General features: G+C 44.1%; 1 protein-coding gene across 4 annotated transcripts in view; it reads left to right on the top strand.

The window, feature by feature from the left end:
• DCAF6 (DDB1 and CUL4 associated factor 6) overlaps nt 1-22,265 on the top strand; it is a 712,682-nt gene that overhangs the window by 83,449 nt on the left and 606,968 nt on the right. For all 4 annotated transcript variants that reach the window (XM_075853536.1, XM_075853533.1, XM_075853534.1 and 1 more), the window contains 2 exons: nt 18,536-18,721; nt 20,661-20,774. In XM_075853536.1, coding sequence (XP_075709651.1) covers nt 18,536-18,721; nt 20,661-20,774 — 300 coding nt within the window. The remainder of the gene's footprint in view (nt 1-18,535; nt 18,722-20,660; nt 20,775-22,265) is intronic.

Below are 22,265 nucleotides of genomic sequence, written 5' to 3'. Positions count from 1 at the left end.
AATCTCCGCTAAACTTTTTAAATGTGGCGATCGCAATCGACCGCCGCATCGAAGGGGTTAACTGCCGAAATCAGCGGCGATGGGCCGCTGATCGGCAACAGGAAATGCAGGGCAGACACCCTGCACCGTTAACCGCCACTGCGGTGTAGCGCCGCGCGGCGGTTAACTGTCAAAGCACTGGCGTAACTGCACGTAGAGGTGCGCAAAGTTAGGCTGGGTTCACACACACTATTTACGGACGTAATTCGGCCGTTTTAGCCCCGAATTACGTCCGAAAATGCGGCTCAAAAGTGTCGGCAAACATCTGCCCATTCATTTGAATGGGTCTTAGGATGTTCTGTGCCGACGGTGTGTAAAAAAGACGCCCACGTCAAAGAGGTGCCTGTCACTTCTTCAGAAGTAAATGGAGCCGTTTTCCATGGACTCCATGGAAAAACAGCTCCAATTACGTCCGTGATGGACGCAGCGAAAGACGCCTGCACATGCCATTACGGCTGAAATTACGGTGCTGTTTTCTCCTGAAAACAGCACCGTAATTTCAGCCGTAACTGACGCTGCCGTGAGAACATACCCTTACTGCTCATCTCGATGTGCATTAACGGCAAGGTGCGGGAAGGGGTTAATAAATAAGTTGAATAATAGTGGTCCCAACACGGTACCCTGGGGTACACCACTTATAACCAGGGACCATTCTGAGTAGGAATCATTGACCACAACTCCCTGGATACGGTCCTTGAGCCAATTCTCAATCCAATTACAAACTATACTTTTTAAACCTATAGTCCTAAATTTACTCATTAGACATCTATGAGGGACAGTGTCAAATGCCTTTGCATAGTCCAAAAACACAATATCCACCACGGCCCCTCTGTCTAGGCTTCTGCTCACCTCTTCATAAAAACAAATCGGGTTGGTTTGACAACTTCTGTCCTTAGTAAAACCATGCTGGCTGTCACTTAATACTATTTTTTTGTCACATATTCCTGTATATAGTCCCTCAATAGCCCCTCAAACATTTTCCCCACGACGGGCTATAATTACCCGGGGAAGACCTAGAGCCCTTATTGAAAATAGGCACCACAATTGCCCTGTGCCAGTCCCTTGGCACTATACCAGTCACTAGAGAATCTCTAAATATTATGAAGAGGGGGACTGAAATAACTGAACTAAGCTCTTTAAGAACTCTAGGGTGTAACCCATCTGGTCCCGGAGCCTTGTGCACATTTATTTTATTTAACTTAGCTTGGACCACGTCTACTTTCTGCCAATTCAGTATATTAATTGATATATTAACAGCACTGGCACGGGCTGCATCAGCTGCTCTTTCTTCTGTATTATATACAGAGCTAAATAACCCATTTAGTAACTCTGCCTTGTCTTGATCCCCTGTGACCAACTCCCGATTACCAGTATTTAGGGGTCCTACATGTTCAGACCATGGCTTTTTTGCGTTTACATACTTGAAGAATTTTTTTGGGATTAGTTTTACAATCCTTGGCCTCCTGCCTTTCATTTTGTACTTTTGCTGATTTTTTTGCAGATTTTATTTAGAGGTTTGTAATTTACAAAGACTACAGCTGTACCCTCAGATTTGTATTTTTCAAATGCCCTTTTATAAATTTTATACTATATTTACCCAAAATAGATTTTAAAATCTCCCATTTATGATTTGCACCATTATTTGACATTAGTTCTTCCCAGTCTATATCCTGAATTGCAGCCCTCATCCTGGGGAAATCGGCCTTCTTAAAATTAAGTATTTTTGTCCTCCCAGCCTGTGTTTGTCTTTTACAGTATAGGTAAAATATAACTATATTATGATCACTGTTACCAAGGTTTTCACGAACATTGACATTCTCAACAAGCTCTGCATTATTAGAAATGACCAGATCCAACAGAGCATCACCTCTAGTCGGGTCTTCCACAAACGGGCCCATAATATTCCCCTGCAACAGGTTGAGGAAATGTCTCCCCTTTGCAGTTGAAGCCGAACCATGACACCAATTAATATCCCGGTAATTAAACTCACCCATTATCACTACAGTACCCACCTGTGTTGCCTGTTCCATCTCTTTATATAGCTGACCTTATATAACCTCTGTTATATTCGGGGCTCTATAGATTACTCCAAAAGTAATTTTTTCAGTGTTTACTTCCCTTTGTAATTCCACCCACAAGGTTTCAACCTCCTCACAACCTTCACTCACTATTGTGTCTTTCACACTCCTCTTCATATCACTTCTCACATACTGACATGCACCACCGCCTTTCCTATTTGCCGTGTCTTTCCGAAGCAGTGTAAAACCCTGTAGATTTACAGGCCAGTCATGAGAAGAGTCTAGCCATGTTTCAGCAACACCAAGTATATCTTTATGTTCCTCCAATACCAATGAGTCTAGCTCCCTCATTTTGCTTGCTAGACGTTTTGCATTTGTGAACATACACTTTAACTTGCATTTAAAATTGCCACGTTTGGTATCAGAAATTTGATATTTTGACATTATTTGTGCATTTTTATTTTCACTGGTGTTTTGTAACAAAAGGATCTCCTTATCCTGGTATTTAGTCCTCTCCCCACAGTCTATTTCTCCACCCACCAATATAGTCTGACCCCCCTCTAAACTAATTACCCCTTTATTTTCTACATTGACCTCCCTCCTTAGCCCTAGTTTAAATACTCTGCCACCCCAGCTAGAATTCTCTCCCCCAGCACAGCTCTTCCATTTAGGTGCAAATCATCTAAAGAATACAGTTTGTACCCCAATGAAAAGTCAGCCCAGATGCTCTAGGAACCCAAAGCCTTCTCCTCTACGCCAAGACTTCAGCCATGCATTTAACTCTCAGAGCTTCCGCTATCTTTACTGTGATGCACATGGCACAGGCAGTATTCCAGAGAATACTACCTTGGAGGTCCTTCCCTTCAGCTTGTAGCCTAGTTCTTTAAAATTATTCTTAAGGCTTCTCCACCTACCATTTATTCTGTCTTTAGTTCCTACATGGACCACAACAACTGGATCATCACCAGCCCCTCCCAGTAATTTATCCACCCGTTCCACCACATGCCGAACCCTGGCAGGGAGACAGCAAACCATTCAGTTGAGGCGGTCTTGGCGACATATTCTATCCGCCTCCCTGATTATAGAATCCCCTACAACTACTAATTGTCTTCCCTTACCTGCATTACCATCCCGCTAACTATTAGCTGGGCTGTTCTCCCGGCTGTTAGGGAGATCAATATCCACGAGGGCTGCCATTTCTGAGACAGACACCCTGGCATCATCACCCAACTTGGCAATTTTGCTTGGAATGACAGAAACAGGATTGGCCTTCCTTTTCTTGGACCCCTTTCTACTGCCCCTAACTTCATTAACCCAGCTACTTGCCTGGTCCTGCTGACTCATGTCTTCACCCTCCAGGTCTACCCCATTAACTGCTTTCTTAGTGAGCAGCATGCTCTGCTCAAGATTGTCTATTGCCCTCAGTGTTGCATTTTGCTCCTCAAGATCTCTAATGTGAGATTCCAGGTGAACAACATGCTCACATCTGCCACAGAGGTATTCACCTTGGAACTCCTGCTCCAGTCGTGCATACATATGGCAAACTGTGCACTGAAGAAAACCTCCAATCTTGCTATCCATTATCCCAGTTACAAAAAGACAGTGAACAATTCAAAAAGTAAAGAAGAGTAATTACAGGGACTTTAAAGAGGCTCTGTCACCACATTATAAGTGCCCTATCTCCTACATAATGTGATCGGCGCTGTAATGTAGATAACAACAGTGTTTTTTATTTATATTATTTATTATAAGTTATGAGCAAATTTAGATTTATGCTAATTACTTTCTTAATGGCCAAGTGGGCGTTTTTTAACTTTTGACCAAGTGGGCGTTGTGTATGACGCTGACCAATCAGAGTCATACACTTCTCTCTATTCATGTCCATTTGTACTCCGCACAGCCTGATCTTGCTGTGCTGTCACATACACCCACATTAACTTTACTGAAGTGTCTTGAGAGTGAATAGACATCACCTCCAGCCAGGACGCGATTCACACTCCCGATACTTCGGTAAAGTTTGTGTGGAACTTAATCGCTGGATAGCATGATCTCGCTCTGCTGTCATTCATAGCGTGATCGTGCGAGATCACGCTGTGCAGCGATTAAGTCTCACACAAACTTTACTGAAGTGTCTGGAGTGTGAATGGACATCGCGTCCTCGCTGGAGGAAATGTCTATTCACTCTCAATACACTTAAATAAAGTTAATGTGGGTGTATGTGACAGCACCGCATGATCTTGCAAGATCACGTTGTGCTGAGTATAAATGGACATGAATGGAGAGAAGCGTCCTAAACATTCTCTTCACAACGCCCACTTGGTCAAAAGTTAAAAAACGCCCACTTGGCCATTAAGAAAGTAATTAGCATAAATCTAAAATTGCTCAGAACTTGGTCAAAAATGATCGTTTTTCAAAATAAAAAACACTGTTATCTACATTGCCGTGCCGATCACATTATGTAGGAGATAGGGCACTTGTGGTGACAGAGCCTCTTTAACTCCTCTTTTTAACTCCGGTTTAACCCCTTTAATACGTGTTTTCACGGCGGCCATTAAGGGTACTTATGCCAGAGTGCCGCCTTTTCACTGCGGCGCTTTGGCATAAGATAGCGCCCACGGCAGGCACTTAAACTCCTTGGACTCCGCAACGGAGGTAGCTGGGGCCTCGGAGCACAGACCGAGGACTGGTTCCCGGTCAGGTGATCGCCGTTATTCAACGAAAAACAGCGGCGGCTAGTTCTCTCTCTTCTCTCAGTCCAAGAGAGAAATGGTCTAAATAAGGGGCAGCACCCCCCCCCTTTTACACCCCTGATCACACCCCTCGTCCACCTCCCCCCCCATACCTGATCTGGATCTTCAAGATGGCGTGACTGACTGTCACGTCACAATGGCAGAATACATTACACTACGTACGTAGTGTAATGTGTTTTAGCAGCGATCAGAGCTGCAAGTCTAAATGTCCCCTAGTGGGACAAGTAAAAGAATGAAAAAAAAAGATAATAAAAAGTGTGAAAATAAAAGTTAGAAGTTACATAAACAAAAAATGCTTTTTTTCCTGTAATAAGTCTTTTATTATAGGGAAAAAATTAACACGTTAGAAAAGTACACATATTTCGTATCACCGCGTTCGTAACTACCTCATCTATAAAACTATTATATTGTTTTTCCCGCACGATTAACACCGCAAGAAAAGAAAGTAAAAAAAACAGTGCTAGAATCACTATATATTGGTCACCACCCCTCCCATAATATACAATAAAAAGTGATCAAACGTCGCATGCCCGCCAAAATAGTACCAATAAAAATTACGACCCGTCCTGCAAAAAACAAGCCCTTACACAGCTTATTTGACTGAAAAATAAAAAAGTTATGGCTCTCAGAATATGGCGACACAAAATAAATTATTTTATAAATAAGTGATTTTATTGCGCAAACGCTGCAAAGCATAAAAAAAACGATATACATATGGTATCGCCGTAATCATACCAACCCGCAGAATAAAGTAAAATTTCATTTATAGCCTATGTTGAACACAGTAAAAAAATAATAATAAAAACCATTGTCAGAATTGACGGTTTTTGGTCACCTTGCTTGCCTAAAAATGGAATAAAAAGTAATCAAAAAAAATCGCATGTACCTCAAAATGGTACCAATAAAAAGTTCAGATTGTCCCGCAACAAATAGGCCCTCAGGCGGCTTCGGTGAAGAAAAAATAAAAAAGTTCTGGCTCTCAGAATATGGCGATGAAAAATGTGCAGTGTTCCAAAAGCGGAGAAGGTTAGGCACCATTTATCAGTGCGATGCTGGTCACATATCTGCAGATTATTATTTATTTACCCCATTATTATACCCTCTTATTATGCACTGATGTACTCCGCACAGATTACATATGCCCCCACAGCAAAACGCCAAACAGAACAACTACCAAGCTAAATCTGCACTCCAAAGCCAAATGCCACTCCCTCCCTTCTGAGCCCTACAGTGTGCCCAAACAGCAGTTTACGTCCACAGATATGGCATCGCCATACCCGGGAGAACCCGGTTAATATTTTATGAGGTATTTGTCTTCAGTGGCACAAACTGGGCATAACATAAAGTGCACTAAAATGGCATATTGGCGGTAGACTTTAATTTTCAATCCTCCCCATCCGTTGCGCATTAACCCCTTCGCGCACCATGACTTAATAGCATGTCGCGGTGTGGGGGGTGATGTATGGAGTGGTCTCACGCCCTGAGCCCGTGCCATACGCTGCGGGTGTCAGCTATGTATTACAGCTGACACCTGGGACTAACGGACAGGAACAGCGATCGCGCTGTTACAGGAGCCTTTAAAAATTACAATATACTGCAATACATTAGTATTGCAGTGTATTGTACCAGCTTTCAATTGATTGCTGGTTCAAGTCCCATAGGGGGACTAATAAAATGTGGAAAAAGAAAAGTAAATTATTATTAGTGAAAACAATTAAATAAATATACAAGTTATGTGGACCCACTAGGCCGCTCCGCCGTAGCGGAGAGGCAGCTGACCAGGTCACAGTCTATATGAAAGTCAATAGTAATTGTATAAGAGCAAAAAACGGGAATATAAGGCGCTGCTTGGTTGTAAATGAACACATAGATTTATTTAGGTAAATGAAATACAGATGCTACGCGTTTCAACGCCGGACTGGCGTCTTCATCAGGCAAGTGAAACATACAGAAAACATGAGTGTATATATACAGAGTTATAATTTAGCTGATTGGACCAATTCAGATGGAGCTGCAGGAGAAAAAACCGCCAAAAAAGGCAGGTCAAAGTTCAAAGCAACAGGATGAAAGTTTACGTACTTCAAAGTGCATAAAACCAGTGTATTCAAAGATTTGTATCAAAAAATTGCAGTGAATACACTGGTTTATTTATTGATCTTACATGTATCACTTGCATTTTTATTGTTGTATTGTGTTTTTTTATGCACTTTGAAGCACGTAAACTTTCATCCTGTTGCTTTGAACTTTAACCTGCCTTTGTTTTGGCGGTTTTTTCTCCTGCAGCTCCGTCTGAATTGGTCCAATCAGCTAAATTATATCTCTGTATATATACACTCATGTTTTCTGTATGTTTCATTTGCCTGATGAAGACGCCAGTCCGGCGTTGAAACGCGTAGCATCTGTACTTCATTTACCTAAATAAATCAATGTGTTCATTTACAACCAAGCAGCGCCTTATATTCCCGTTTTTTGCTCTTATACAATTATTATTTCTGGCAACCCCTCCGGGTGTTTGCGTTTGGGATCGGCAGCTGCTTCTTTTACATTGCAAAATACCTGCCAGTTCTTGCAACCACAAGGTGAGCAATTTTTTCATCAATTTGCTCTTCTACATTACTATCTGAACTGCACTATGTGGCGCCGTGTCCTTTTTACTTTGTTTTAGTAAAGTCAATAGTAGATAGTAACGCTTGGGTACCTGAACTAGTCCAGACGGTGGCTGTGACTTCAGCACGGATGGAGGCCGGTGCAGCAGGTAGCGCAAGACGTGGCGGGTAGTATCCAATGTGGCAGAAGACACTGGATGTGGCAGAAGACACTGGACGTGGCAAACGACACTGGACATGGCAGAAGACCCTGGACATGGCAAACAACAGCAGGTGCAGTAGACACGACTCCAACACTGGTATGCACAGGAACAAGAACAGTACGGGACACAGGAACAGGTAACAGGGCACGGCTAACAACTGGAACGGGAAACACTAAGGGACCATTTGCCGGACAGACTGGGATAAACTAACAACGCTCAGGCAAGGACCAGAAGGCCTTCTTATAGACCATGAAATCATGGCATTTGATGATGATGACGACTATTTCCTTTGTGCGTTCGCTGGCCCTTTAAGGCCGTCCACGAGCGTGCGCGTACACCCTACGGGACACAGCAGAACGGAGCGGAAGTGAGCGCTGGCGTCTTCTAGGAAGGAGATGGGGACCAGCGCTCACGGATCCATGACTGCGGGCGTCGGGAGGTGAGTAAACCCAACGGCGCGCAGCCATGGACGCTACAGCCGCGCACAGCATCCTGATCCTGGATAGAGTCCGGACATCCGCTGCGGCTGAAGAGGAGGGTAAGATTAATATCCCTGTCTGCTGAAGTTGATTGGCGGGGTCCGTCTCCCGGGACCCGCCAATCGGCTGTTTTGAAGGGGCCGCAGCGCTCGTACGACAGCTGCTTCCCCTTCATTCCGGTCACTTGCTCACACTGAATCTGTGTCAACGATTCACAGTGTGAGCGAGTAAGAGAAATGAAGGGGAAGCAGCTCTAGTACGAGCGCCGTGGCCCCTTCAAAACAGCTGATTGGCGGGTCCCGGGAGATGGACCCCGACCAAATCAGCTATTGATGGCCTATCCTGAGGATAGGCCATCAATGTTTAGGGACTGGACAACCCCTTTAAGCCTACGATGTAGCAGGCTTAGATGGCCCATGAGACAGGATCACAGATTGTGTGATGCTGTCTGCTGGGCTCTCTATCTAAGCCAATCACATGGTAGGCTTAGATACATAGCCCATGTGTGATCCTGTCTGATGGGCCCTGTATATAAGCCTACCACACGGTAGGCTTCTATACAGGGCCCCAGCAGACCGTAATCTTATACTGTATAACATTAATGTCTGCTGGGGCCCTGTATCTAAGTATCTTACCATACCCACATGGTAAGCTTAGATACAAGGCCCATATGTGAAACTGTCTGCTGGACCCTGTATCTAAGCCTACCTTGACAGACGTATCACACATGGGCCCTGTATCTAAGACTACCACATGTGTTACTAATGGTTTTCGTTGTGTTTTTTTTTACAGGCTCCTTCTTTGGACTGCGTTGGATTCGAGGACTACTTCGATGACGGCTTTTTTTATTATCAATAAAATGGTTAATGAGGGTTGTGTGTTTTTTTTTTTATTTCAATAAAATATTTTTCTATGTCTTTGTGTTTTTTTTTTTTAAAACTATATTACTACCGCCTTAGTAATGGCCGCTGGATGAGTGATAGCATCCATTACTAAGGCGGGGATTAGTGTTAGCCGGTACAGAGGTTAACACTAACCTCCATTATTACTCCGATACCAACCGCCACCAGGGGTGCTGGGAGATGAGCCCGGTATGATCCAGTACCTGACCATCTGTAGTGATGGTCGGCCACCGGGGCGGCCGCAGGCTGGGATTATCAGGCTGGGACAGGCCAGAAACAGATGCCCTTCCCACCCTGGTAATGCTAGGCTGCTGCTGCTTTATTGTATCTGGCTGGTTATGAAAAGTGGGGGGACCCCAAGTCATTTCAAAAAAATGAATTTTCATAACCAGCCAGATACAACACAGCAGCAGCAGCCTGGCATTACCAGGGTGGGGAGGGCCATTGTTTTTGGCCTTCCCCAGCCTTATAATACCAGCCTGCAGCCGCCCTGGTGCCACCCATCACTACAGATGGTCGGATACTGGATCGCACCCAGCTCTTCCCGGCACCCCTGGTGGCGGTGGATACCGGGGTAATAATGGGGGTTAGTGTTAACCTCTGCACCGGCATAACATTAAGCCCCGCCTTAGTAATGGAGTATGTCAATCAGCCAGCGGCTATTACTAAGGCGGTAATAATAAAGTTTAAAAAAATACAAGGACATAGAAAAAATATTTTATTGAAATAAAAAAACACACAACCCTCATTAACCATTTTATTGAGAATAAAAAAACTGTGTAATTGAAGTAGTCCTCGAATCCGACATAGTCCAACGATCAAACCTGTAAAAAAACATGAAAATAATTAGTAACACATAAAAAAGCAAAATAATAATTATTCTTACCTTTCCTGGGTCCAGCGCTGGAGCCGCAATGTCAGTGAGCTGGACCCTATATCTAATCCTATCATGTGTGATACTGTCTGCGGAGCTGTGTATCTAATCCAATCATGTGTGATACTGTCTGCTGAGCCACTGTATCTAATCCTATCCATAGTTTATAGGGTCGTAGTGCTATAGATATGCTGTGTCCTATACACACACACACACACACACACACACACACACACACACACACACACACACACACACACACACACACACATACACACACACACACATTTTTTTGGGGGGTATATGTATTGTGGCTATTTCCCCTGACATTTTAAGTCCTTAGTGACGCCCTTGGCTGCTAGTGCTGCATTGTTGGGTCACTTAGGAGACCCCGCGATGCAGCTGAAAGCTGCGGGCCGTCAGCCATGAGAAGTTTGCAGGAGGGGGACCCAATATGAACTTTTGCATCGGGGTCCATGAGCCTTTAGCTACGCTCCTGTCGTGGTTTATCTTCTGCGGATCTAGAATATTAGCAGTAATGCTGATAGTGGTACTCGAAACATGACACATGTAATCAACATCTATCAAGCAAACAGTTGTCGTAATGGGAAATCCCCCCAACTCTATATTCTAAAGTCCTCTCTCTGGCTTTGCTCCACACATTTTATTGTAGTCATCTTCACGCGATGGAAAAGCAGTATATTTTCTTATTGCTACAGCTGCGGCTTAAATGGCAGTCGTGTAGGAGGCTTTATTATGTCCTCTTACCTCAAACCACAATCCGCTGAATTTCACAGTTGTAGATCTGGATGAATGGTGTCGAGGATGTCAGCCAGCTCCTTCTTTCGGTTAGATAGTTCAACAGCAGATTTTACACATTTGCAGTGTGACACATGGATCCATGCACCTCTGTCCTTTACTTTGATAGCGGTAAGTGTCATCAGAAGAACTTTATATGGACCTTCCCTGCGTTCTGAAAAATAAATCTTAAAAACTTGCGCACCAGTTCAAAGTCTCCAGCCTGAATGTCAGGACACAGTCATTGTTTCCGGATTGATGCTGGTTAACCCGTTAGTGACCGCCAATACGCCTTTTAACGGCAGCCACTAACGGGCTTTATTCTGATGCATATGCCTTTTTACGGCACTGCATCAGGATAGAGTAAACAGAGCAGGGAGCGTCAAATCTCCCTTCTCTCAGCTGCTAGAGGCAGCTGAGGGCTGGGGGCAACCCTGCTCAGCCGGGTGAGATCGATATTAGTATCAATCTCACCCGTTTAACCCTTCAGATGCGGTGTGGAATAGCGTGCACCGCATCTGAGTGGTTTTGGAGAGAGGGAGGGAGCTCCCTCTCATCCCACTGACCCCCTTCGATACGATCGCCGAGTGTCAGTGTCTCCAATGGCAGTCGGGGGGCTAATAAAGGCCCCCAGGTCTGCCTGGAGCGAATGCCTGCTAGATCATGCCGGAGGCACAATTAAGTGAAAATTAAATTTTGTATTGCTGTCTTGCCTCCATGGGTTAAACCAGGGGTCTCAAACTCGGCCGGGTAAGTGGGCCACATATAGAAAAAATGGGAAGTTGGCGGGCCGCATTACTTTCCGATTTGATACAATACAGTTATTTGAACTACTACAACAATACTACATTACTATAATAATAATAATAATACCACATTACTATAGTAATAGCGCTAGGTTTAAAATGTGAGATATTTCTCCACGTGCTTATTTCAACAATCCAGTTTTAGTTGTCGCTAAATGCAGTCCGGCGGCTCAGTTAGCAGTGCCCTCTGTGGATGCTGCCGCAGTGCCCTCTGTGGATGCTGCCGCAGTGCCCTCTGTGGATGCTGCCGCAGTGCCCTCTGTGGATGCTGCCGCAGTGCCCTCTGTGGATGCTGCCGCAGTGCCCTCTGTGGATGCTGCCGCAGTGCCCTCTGTGGATGCTGCCGCAGTGCCCTCTGTGGATGCTGCCGCAGTGCCCTCTGTGGATGCTGCCGCAGTGCCCTCTGTGGATGCTGCCGCAGTGCCCTCTGTGGATGCTGCCGCAGTGCCCTCTGTGGATGCTGCCGCAGTGCCCTCTGTAGATGCTGCCGCAGTGCCCTCTGTAGATGCTGCCGCAGTGCCCTCTGTAGATGCTGCCGCAGTGCCCTCCGTAGATGCTGCCGCAGTGCCCTCCGTAGATGCTGCCGCAGTGCCCTCCGTAGATGCTGCCGCAGTGCCCTCCGTAGATGCTGCCACAGTGCCCTCCGTAGATGCTGCCACAGTGCCCTCCGCAGATGCTGCCACAGTGATGTCAGGGGCTTGCCCAGAGCTGGAGTCCCGGAGCAGAGCAGCTTCTAGAACCCTGCCTGGGATTCCAGCTCTGCTCCTGACATAACTGTCCATATATGTACAGAGATGTCAGGGGCAACCCCAGAGCTGGAGTCCTGGGTAGAGCGCTAGTAGGCTCTTCCTGGGACTCCAGCTGTGCTCCTGACATCACTGGGACTCCTGCTCTGGGGAAGCCCCTGACGTAATTGTCAATGTATGGACAGCGATGTCAGAGGCTTCCCCAGAGCAGAGCCCATACTAGTGCTCTGCCCGGGACTCTGGCTCTGGGGAAGCCCCAGACATCGTGTGTCCAAACATGGACACAGATGTCAGTTAATTCCACAGAGTCCCGGAGCAGAGCCGATTCTAGCGCTCTGCCCAGTCTCCGCTTTGTGGAAGACCCTGACAAACTGTTCATATATGGACAGCGATATCAGGGAATTCCACAGAGTCCTAGAGCAGAGCCGATACTAGCGCTCTGCACAGGACTCCGGCTCTGGGGAAGCCCCAGACATCGTGTGTCCAAACATGGACACCGATGTCTGTGAATTCCACAGAGTACCGGAGCAGAGCCGATACTAGCGCTCTGCACGGGACTCCGCTCTGGGGAAGACCCTGACACACTGTCCATATATGGACAGCGATGTCAAGGAATTCCACAGAGTCCCGGAGTAGAGCCTGTACTAGCGCTCTGCACGGGACTCCGGCTCTGGGGGAGCCCGAGACATCGCTGTTCATATGTGGACAGCGATGTCAGGGAATTCCAGAGTCTCGCAGCAGAGCCTATACTAGCGGCTCTGTGTCCCGCGGGCCGCAGATGACAGCCCCAATCGTTACCCCCGCGTGCTTGAGACCCATGGGTTAAACCATGCGATGACTCTGCTAATGCCGACAGCAATGATTTTTGTGCTACTGGCCTACCTTCACTATCACACCAGAGTCCATCAGTATCCTGGGTGCATCCTTGTTCCTCCCATCTGGCCTTTTTCCTTTTGACTGTTTTGCATAGTGATAAGTTTCTGAAAGTCTGGTAAATTTGTCATGACATCTATTTTTACTGTCATCAGTTCATGTGTCAAATTTTTACTGGCTGCTTGCTTCGGAGCTACATCAGCTCATTGATTTCCCTTAGTCACTGGGTCATGCCCTGTGTCACGGTCTGTAGGTATGTGGACCAAATAGATCGCACCGCCGTAGCGGGGAGGCAGCTGGCCAAACAGAGCACCCCAGCAATACAAAGTCCCGCACTAGGGTACCTGAATAGTCCAGACAGTGGCGGATGACAGCAGGTTTCGCCAGACGTGGCAGATGACACTGGACGAGGCAGATGATACTGGACGTGGCAGAAGACACTGGTGCAGTAGGAGATGGCTCCAACACTAACAGGCTCAGGAACAAGATACACAGCACGGGATACAGGTAACAGGGCACGGGTAACAACGGGAACAGGATAACACTAAGGGACCATTTGCAAGGCTGACATGGGAATACTAACAACGCTCAGGCAATGAGCAAAGGGGCACGGCCCTTATAGTCCAGGAAATCATGGCTAGTTGATGATGATTATTTCCCATGTGCGCACGCTGGCTGTTTAAGGCCGGGCACGAGCATGCGCGCGCACCCTACGGGACACAGCAGAAGTGAGCGCTGGCGTCTCCTAGGAAGAATATGTGAGCCAGCGCTCACAGATCCATGGCTGCCGCCACCGGGGGGTGAGTAAACCGACGGTCCGCAGCCTTGGACGCTACACCCTGTAGTGTGAGCTTGGAACTTTATATTTGCTACTTCTTTTGGTAGTTGTATATTTTCGAGTAGCATTGTGATTTCCTCTCTCATGTCAGCTCGAGTCAATGTCTGTATATATTCAAGACCATCATGATCAGGGTCAGAATAAAAAAGTAACCCCCTTCATCATCCTCCGCTTCCACTTTCTGAGACAAACTTGTCTCATAAGGAAGCAAACTAGCAGGGTTCAAATGTGAACACCAACGTAGAATGATGTGGCTGGGCGTTTTTTACAGTTTCTAGCTATGTGACCTTGGCCATTGCACTTGTAACACCTGATGTCTTTCCTTCTTTGAACTTGGTCACTACTGTTTCTTGGCTTTCTCATACGCCACTGCTCTTTGTTAGGCCCTGTTGCTTCTTGCAGTGAGTAGACAGAAATAAACTTGATTTGAGAACAAGTTTTAGACTCAACCACATTGCAGGCATCTACATTCGTATAATCATCAGTCATAATACAATCTTTTACTTCCTGTAACTCACTTGCTGGATATATTACCCCTATTCTAGGCTTTGGCATTCTGCTTATCATGTTTAGCAGATCATCATTATCCATCATATTCATCATTCTTATCATCATGTTAGGTAGTACATTAGTGGAGCACGTGGGGTTATAGTTGCTGTAAGAGCATCTCCTCTAATATCTGCGTTCACTAAATTCAACAATTGATAATACATGTTCTTTTCTACATCATTCTTACAGTATGGATGAATAGTTTTCACCACTATAGTATATAGAGTACCCTCTACAGGTAGAGCTGGAAGCCCAATTCTCCACCTGTTCCACATTTTGTATACATTCTTACCATGTGCCTTGATCATTATGATCATAGGACTTCCTTCTGGATGTGCCACAGACTGTGTCCTCCGCGGTGGGGCTTTACCATAACCCCAAATTTCACTCTACTCTACGGAAGTCTCAAACTACAGGGACACAATATGGATCTCGTCAGACCACCTTTAATAGGCAGGCAATATCACAGGATTTAACTTTACTACTACACGTCACACTTTGCTTCTATAGCATAGCTGTCAAAGATTAGTGGCTCAAGCACAGGCACAAAAAGATACAACAGAGAAGCACACTTATAGATACAAAGAATCAAACTATCACTCAGTACACAAACATTCCCTGCTTCACCCTCTAAGGCTTTATTCAGACGAACGTGAATTACGTCCTATACGGACCTATATTCGTCTATGGGGCCGTGCTGACATGTCCGTGATTTTTACTCAGCGTGAGTCCGCTGAAAAAAAGTCACAACATGTCCGTTCTTTGGGCGTTTTTCGCGCATCACGCACCCATTGAAGTCAATGGGTGCGTGAAAACCACGCATGTCGCACGGAAGCACTTCCGTGCGAACAGCGTGATTCGCGCAACAGCTGTCAAAAGGATGAATGAAAACAGAAAAGCACCACGTGCTTTTCTGTTTACAAACATCCAAATGGAGTGTCATAATGATGGCGGCTGCGTGAAAAGCACGCAGCTGCGCATCATATGCTGCTGCCCCACGGAGCTGTTAAGTGGCTTTTGCGCACACAAAACTCCGCGTTTTTGCGTCCGCAAAAACGCCACGTTCGTGTGAATAAAGCCTAACTCCTGCTACTGTGTGTAACACAGAGCATTAAAAGTAGACAGCAGACCTTTTATGGGATTCAGGGACTTTTACCGTCCCTCATAGCATGCAGACAGTTCAGGAATTACCCTTCACTAGCCTCATATATTCACACACCTTTCGAAGGTCCTTCTGTTACCCATTCACTGTATTGTTAGGGAGAGATTTCAACACAACAGTCCATACATCCACCTCACATGAGAATACAACACAAAAGTATAGTTTAAATGCTTATAACCCCAATAGAAAAGATAAAGTATTTATGTTTACAAAACAAGTCATACTTATCCTTCTATCTTTCTTTGTGCATTGTTAACTCGCTAGCTCACTCCTGACCACGTGTGCAATAATCGTCACAACGTGGACATGCAAGGGCGCTGTCCAGTTTCCCGGACGGGAGTTGTTACCCGCCACTTCACACACAGAGTTTACAATAGTGTGTCTCTAAATTAGACCCACGTTCTGGTGGATAAGTCTGTAAAACACAGGGAGACTATACCACATACTTCTGTTCATGAAGATTGGACAGCAAATCATTTAAATAAAATGGTACATTCAGATGACTCAGACAGGAGTAGTGTATACTGCCTGATAGAGTGGGGTCACAGGCAATAAGTGCTCACGTGCTTGGGCCCAAGAGTGAATCCACTGTTTGTCAACATCACTCCTGGCTCCCGTCTGGACGTCTTGAAGAACTGGGCAGAAGCACCAAATGTTACGGCCGTGTAGTAACTTTCTCTATCTCTGGTAGTAATAACGCCTGCTTCTTTAGGCTAAAGAAGGTTTATTGTGTGTACACAGAGCTCTGAATTCCTATTCAGAACTGACATCATTATTATAACGGTATGAGGGCTTGTTTTTTGTGGGACAAGTTTGTCGTTTTTCATGGCACCATTTATTGTACTGAATAATTTACTGGCAAGCTGGAAAAATTTATTTGTGGGGTAAAATGGGCAAAAAACAGCGATTACGCCATTCTTTGAGGGATTTTGTTTTTACGGCATCCATCAGGCAGTAAAAACTACATATTCACCTTATTCTACAGGTTGATATGATTATTACGATACCAAATTTATATGTTATGTTTTGCTTTACCACTATTTAAAAAAAAAAAAATAATTGTTTGCTAAAAAAAAAATGTTTTGTGTCGCCATATTCTGAGAGCCATAACTTTTTGTTAGATTTTTCCTTCAAATTAGCGGTGTGAGTGCTTATATTTTGCGGGGCAAGCTGTAGTTTTCACCAATACCATTTTCGGGTACATGCGTCTTTTTGATCACTTTTTATTCAATTTTGTGGAGAACTAAGGTCACCCAAAAACAGCAATTTACGTGTTTTATATATATATATTTTTTACAGTGTTCACCAAGCGGTTTAAACAATGCTATGTTGTGAAAAATTAGGACCTTTGCGGACGCGGCATTACTAGTTATGTTTAGGCCTTATTCACACGAACGTGTTATACGTCCGTGCTACGCGCGTGATTTTCGCTCGAGTCGCACGGTCCTATGTTAATGAATGGGGCCGTTCAGACTGTCAGTGAATTTCACGCAGCGTATGTGCGCTGCGTAAAACTCATGACATGTCCTATATTTGGCCGTGTTTCACGCAGCACGAACCCATTGGGTGCGTGCAAATCGCGCACGGCACACGGAAGCACTTCCGGGTGCCGCGCGTGATGCGCGCTACAGAAGTAAAATAAATTCATGAAAACAGTAAAGCACCATGATTGTAAACATAAAACCAGAGTGTCATAATTATGACAGCTTCGCGAAAATCACGCAGCCACGCACCGTATGCTGATGCCACACGGAACTTTTGCGCGCACAAAACGCAGCGTTTTTTTGCGCACGCCGTTTTTTTTTTTTTTTACTTTTAATATTTTTTTGGGAACATTATAAAAATCTTTCTATTATTCCCCCTAGGAATCGTTGGATTGCTTGCATTATATACTGCAATACTAGTGTATTGCAGTATATTGTGGTTCTGACAGTCTCCTTGGAAGCCCAAAGATGGCAAACCTTCATTAGGCCCCCAGGCTGCTATGACAACCATCGTCACCGGCCGATCCCGTCGCAGTAGGGAGCGATGGGGTTTTTGAGGGGGAGCCCCTCTGATTCTAACAATTTAAATGCCGCGGTCGCGATTGGCTGCGACATTTAAGGTGTTAAGCGGGCGGAATCCAAGTGATCTTGTCATTAAAGGGTTAAAAAAGGATCCTAAAATCTTGCAGTTTTGACTCTGGCTACTAGGCCTCACATTAGACTGAAACTTTCTGTTCTTAGCAGTCACCTCATTACCATTAGATGCAGGATTAACACACACACACACACACACACACGCACACGCACACGCACACGCACACACACACCTCCCCTCCTCCTATCATGACCTGCACAATGACCTCTGCAGAGGTCACTAAGCTTTCCTAAAGAACTCTCCCATGCATCCTGATAAACTGATTTATTTTTTCCCCCACATTGTAAATGTCATACTAGTCATATTGGGACTTTCAAATAAGGTTTCAGTTACTAAAAATCTTGTGGCTTTTCCTGCTTGCGTTCTGTTCAAATCAATAGGATTTCAGATTGAAAGGTAAAAAATAGTGTAAATAGATTTTTTGTTTGTTAACTCGCCTGAAGAAGGAGCCTGTATGCGCTGAAAGCTTGCATATAGAACTTTTATGGTTAGCCAATAAAGGTATCATACATATTATACTTTTGTCTTTTTTGACACAAAAGTATTCAACATTTCAGAATGAAAGGTAGAATTTTACAAACTTCCTTGGTAGTTAAATACAATATTGCTGTTAAACATGTTTTGTATCTTGGATATCTACTTTAGCCTTAGAGAATATTAGAATATACCTGAAAAACTTTAGTAAAAACTACTATATAATAAGCTAGGTACATAATCTCCATGCATTTTTGTTTCTTTCTGTCGTGATTGCAGGTGTTAACGCAAATCCGTTCCAGCCACAGAGCTAATATTTTTTGTGCAAAGTTCCTGCCTTTTACAAACGATAAGCAAATTATATCATGCTCGGGAGATGGAGTTATTTACTACACAAATATTGAAAAAGATGCAGAGACGAATAGACAGTGCCAGTTTACTTGCCATTATGGAACTGCATATGAGGTATGTAATAAATTAATGTCTGTTCTTTCCACACTTTCTTGATGAAGGTAAAAAAAATAAATAATAATATCATATGGGTGTAAGTGTAGAATAAGAGTCCTTCATATAAAATAACTGCCATCATTATTTAAGATTTCAATTGAATAACAAAATGTACATATATTGTATTAAGCTCTTAAAGTTCTTATTAATACTAAAGTGGGTTCAGCTGCATGGGACCCCCCTTTATGACCCAGAACAGAGAGCCTCTCTTGCGGACACAAAGGCATAAGGAAAAAATAACAAAGCACTATTCTATTAATATGCATACTGGGGCAGGTAAGTATAAAATCCAGTCAATGCTTAACTACCAGGAAAACTGTTTTACTTTATCGCTCCTGGAGACACCTCTCTCCTTCACATTATTTAGTAGGTATAGAACATTGCGAATGTAGTCTGGCTGGGTTCTGTAGTACTCTTAGCAACAGAACTCATCTATTAGGAGCCCTTTCCCAATTACCTTTAGAAGTTTTACCAGAAAACTAGTGCAGCACTGCAATAGCAGTGTTTAAGCAAAAGGTCTTTAATTCTGCTCACAGGCATAATAGGCATATAGTCTGACACTGGGTTTCACTGTGTTGGCCTCCATGTAATACTACATTTCCTCTGCAGTGGCCACTTTAATGAAAATGTTAGTAGAAGGACCAGAATAGCTAATAGCCACATCGGCTCCCATGTGTAAGGGGTTGTTTCTGATGAGACAGCTACTTGAAGGCCTCACCTAATTTTCTTTTTCAGGGTGCATTGCATTTTTACCTCACCGCATTCCGAGTGCCAGAGCGTTTACATTTTTTTTTGTATGTATTTTGCTGTGAGGTCTTGTGTTTTTGCATCTTATAATTTCTTGTGGAATACTTTTATGGTATATCTAGCATAGAGTTTTGCCCTCGGCTTGTGTAGCGAGCACCGATTGAGACAAAGTTGATCGGCGCTCGCTTTCTCCTGTCACACGGAGCTAAGGATGGGGATGAGCGGTCTTTATTCCGATCGCTCATCCCCATCCATTATTATCATGTCGGCAGCGCGTCTTCTGTTTACACAGGGAGATGTGATGCCGACAACGATAACTTTTTACTTTTTAAAAACAATACGACCAGCAGATGATCGAGAGTCTGCTCGTTCATCTGCTGATTGCTCCCCTGTTTACACAGGGCAATTATCGGCAACGAGCGTTATATTAACGCTCGTCTGCCCGATAATCATCCTGTGTAAAAACCCTTAACACGTAATATCTCAGGACAGCCCTGGGGGCCTTTGAGAGTCAAAGGACTGTTCCATAAACCTTCAGTCCCTAATGTTCGCAATCACCAGAGCAGACAACCAGGACACAAACTTTGCCCCCCCCCCTCCACCTGATGATGTCGCAATCCGTGTTTTCTGATCTCGGTCATTGCCACAGAGAAGAGGCTAGAGCCCCTGGAGTAGAGCAGGAAGTGGTAAAAAAATAAAATAAAATTCTGAGTCATAGTGAATACAGTTTTTGGACAGTAATAGTAGTAAAATCTCTAAAGTTTCATAATGCATATTGTGTTTCAGATCTGTACATTTTCCTCACTTTGCGACTATTTCAGTAGATGTAAATGAACTTTGTCATCTAGCATTGCAGGTAGGTGTCCATGCATATCAATGAACGAAGATGGCAGGATTCACATAGCTTTATCCTCTAGGTCACTTCTTTCCTGGCCGTGGATGCTGATGTGTGTGATTCTTGGGCTGTGCACAGTCTTTGTAAACTATCTTCACAGATATATTCATGTGAGTGTTCTATACACAGCCTTCTGCACTGTAAAAGATTGCCACAGCCATGCAAACATACACAGATAAGATACATCCCAGAATATGAGATAATATATATTAGCGTGCATTTCCTTTTTATTCTTTTCTTTTGCTTGTAACACAGATTATGACTGTGCCAAATGATCCCTATACATTTCTATCATGTGGTGAAGATGGCACCGTAAGGTGGTTTGATATTCGAATGAAAACTAGTTGTACAAAAGAGGACTGCAAAGATGTAAGTTTTATACATTTATACATTTTATTACACTGTACTGATTTCCTATTCAGAGCAAGTAAATAAAAGTGGATCTGTTAACTGAATATGCTGCCCTGTTTAAGGACAACTTATTATAAGGACATTTCTGCTGTACAATCAGGGAAAACCGCACAAAATAAGTATTGTGCCATTTGGCTAATAGAATCTAAAAAAGAAAACCGCTCACTTATAGTTATGAGTCCACTGTATTTAGGAGGGGAGCGCCCCAACTGCCTCCTCCCGACCCTTCACCAGTGACTGACGTGTATACATGCAGATGTGGCGCCGTCAGTCACTGGTGAGAGAGTCGGCGACAGAACTCCTCTCATGAATTGCTGAGTCCATTGTGTGCTTTGTTAGGCTCTATTCGCTAGAAGGCACAATATTTTTTAGTGCTGTTTGGGCTAATAGTAAAGCAGACCTGTCCCCGTAATAAATGCTGCCTTTAAACAGGGCAACTTATTCAGATGACAAATCCGCTTTAAGGTGGAATTTAAAAATCCAAATCCACTATTATTCAACAACGAGGATCTTTCTGTGAAAAACAAAAACCTAATTGTGTTATTGAACCCCATCCACGATTGACAATAAATATTTAATTAGACACTAGCCTTTGTTCTCGTCTGTAGTGATCAGATATTATAACTTTAAAGTGTAGCTAAACATTTGACGAACTTCTGACATGTCATAGTGACATGTCAGAAGTTTGGATTGGTGGGGGTCCGAGCAGTGAGACCCCCACCAATCACTAACACGAAGCTGAAAAAGCGCTCGTATGAGCGCTCAGCCGCTTCGTTTCTGTTCGGATTTTTCCGGAATGCCGAAGTATCGGAGTACGGGCTCATAGACTTTCTCTTGAGTCCGTACAACGATATATTTATTTCCGGAAAAAGCCGAACAGACATAGTAATTTTCCATAGAGGTGTAGACTAAGAATGTATGACACGTCAATTCTCATGGTCATCTACAGTGGAGAAAATATTATACTGATTCACTGTAAAGGAGATCAGTTTTGCTGCTTCTGCACCCAAAGAAAATGGTTGGTGACCTTTTTTTAGCACAAATAGATCATCACTGCCAAAAGGCACAAATGATAAAGTTGCAAAATAAAAGAATTAGGGTGTAGAAATATAAATACAGAACTTGCTTTTCTGTATACGATCACTGTTGAAATGAGACCGGTAAAAAAATACAAAAGTTTTTTGGAGTCCTCTGAATGGGCAAATTACAGAAAAGTATATATAAAATGTTAAAGAGAACCTTTCACCTGCCCATACATGTGCAGCTGAGTGTAGCATGTAATTGGCAGGGCTTCACAGGTACTGTCTCACTTTAAATTTTTTCCTATCTTCCTCCGTTATTTACATATCGGTGCCGTTATTTTTGGCGCCCAATATGTAAATAAGCCCCTGAATTGTCAATGGGTCGTTTCTATCTAACTAAAGGGCAACGGTGCATGATCTATTCGCT

The sequence above is a fragment of the Rhinoderma darwinii genome, chromosome 2 (assembly GCF_050947455.1).
Source record: "Rhinoderma darwinii isolate aRhiDar2 chromosome 2, aRhiDar2.hap1, whole genome shotgun sequence".
NCBI lineage: Eukaryota > Metazoa > Chordata > Amphibia > Anura > Rhinodermatidae > Rhinoderma > Rhinoderma darwinii.
The sequence above is the reverse complement of the archived record's forward strand: the minus strand, read 5'-3'. Positions and strand labels throughout refer to the sequence as shown.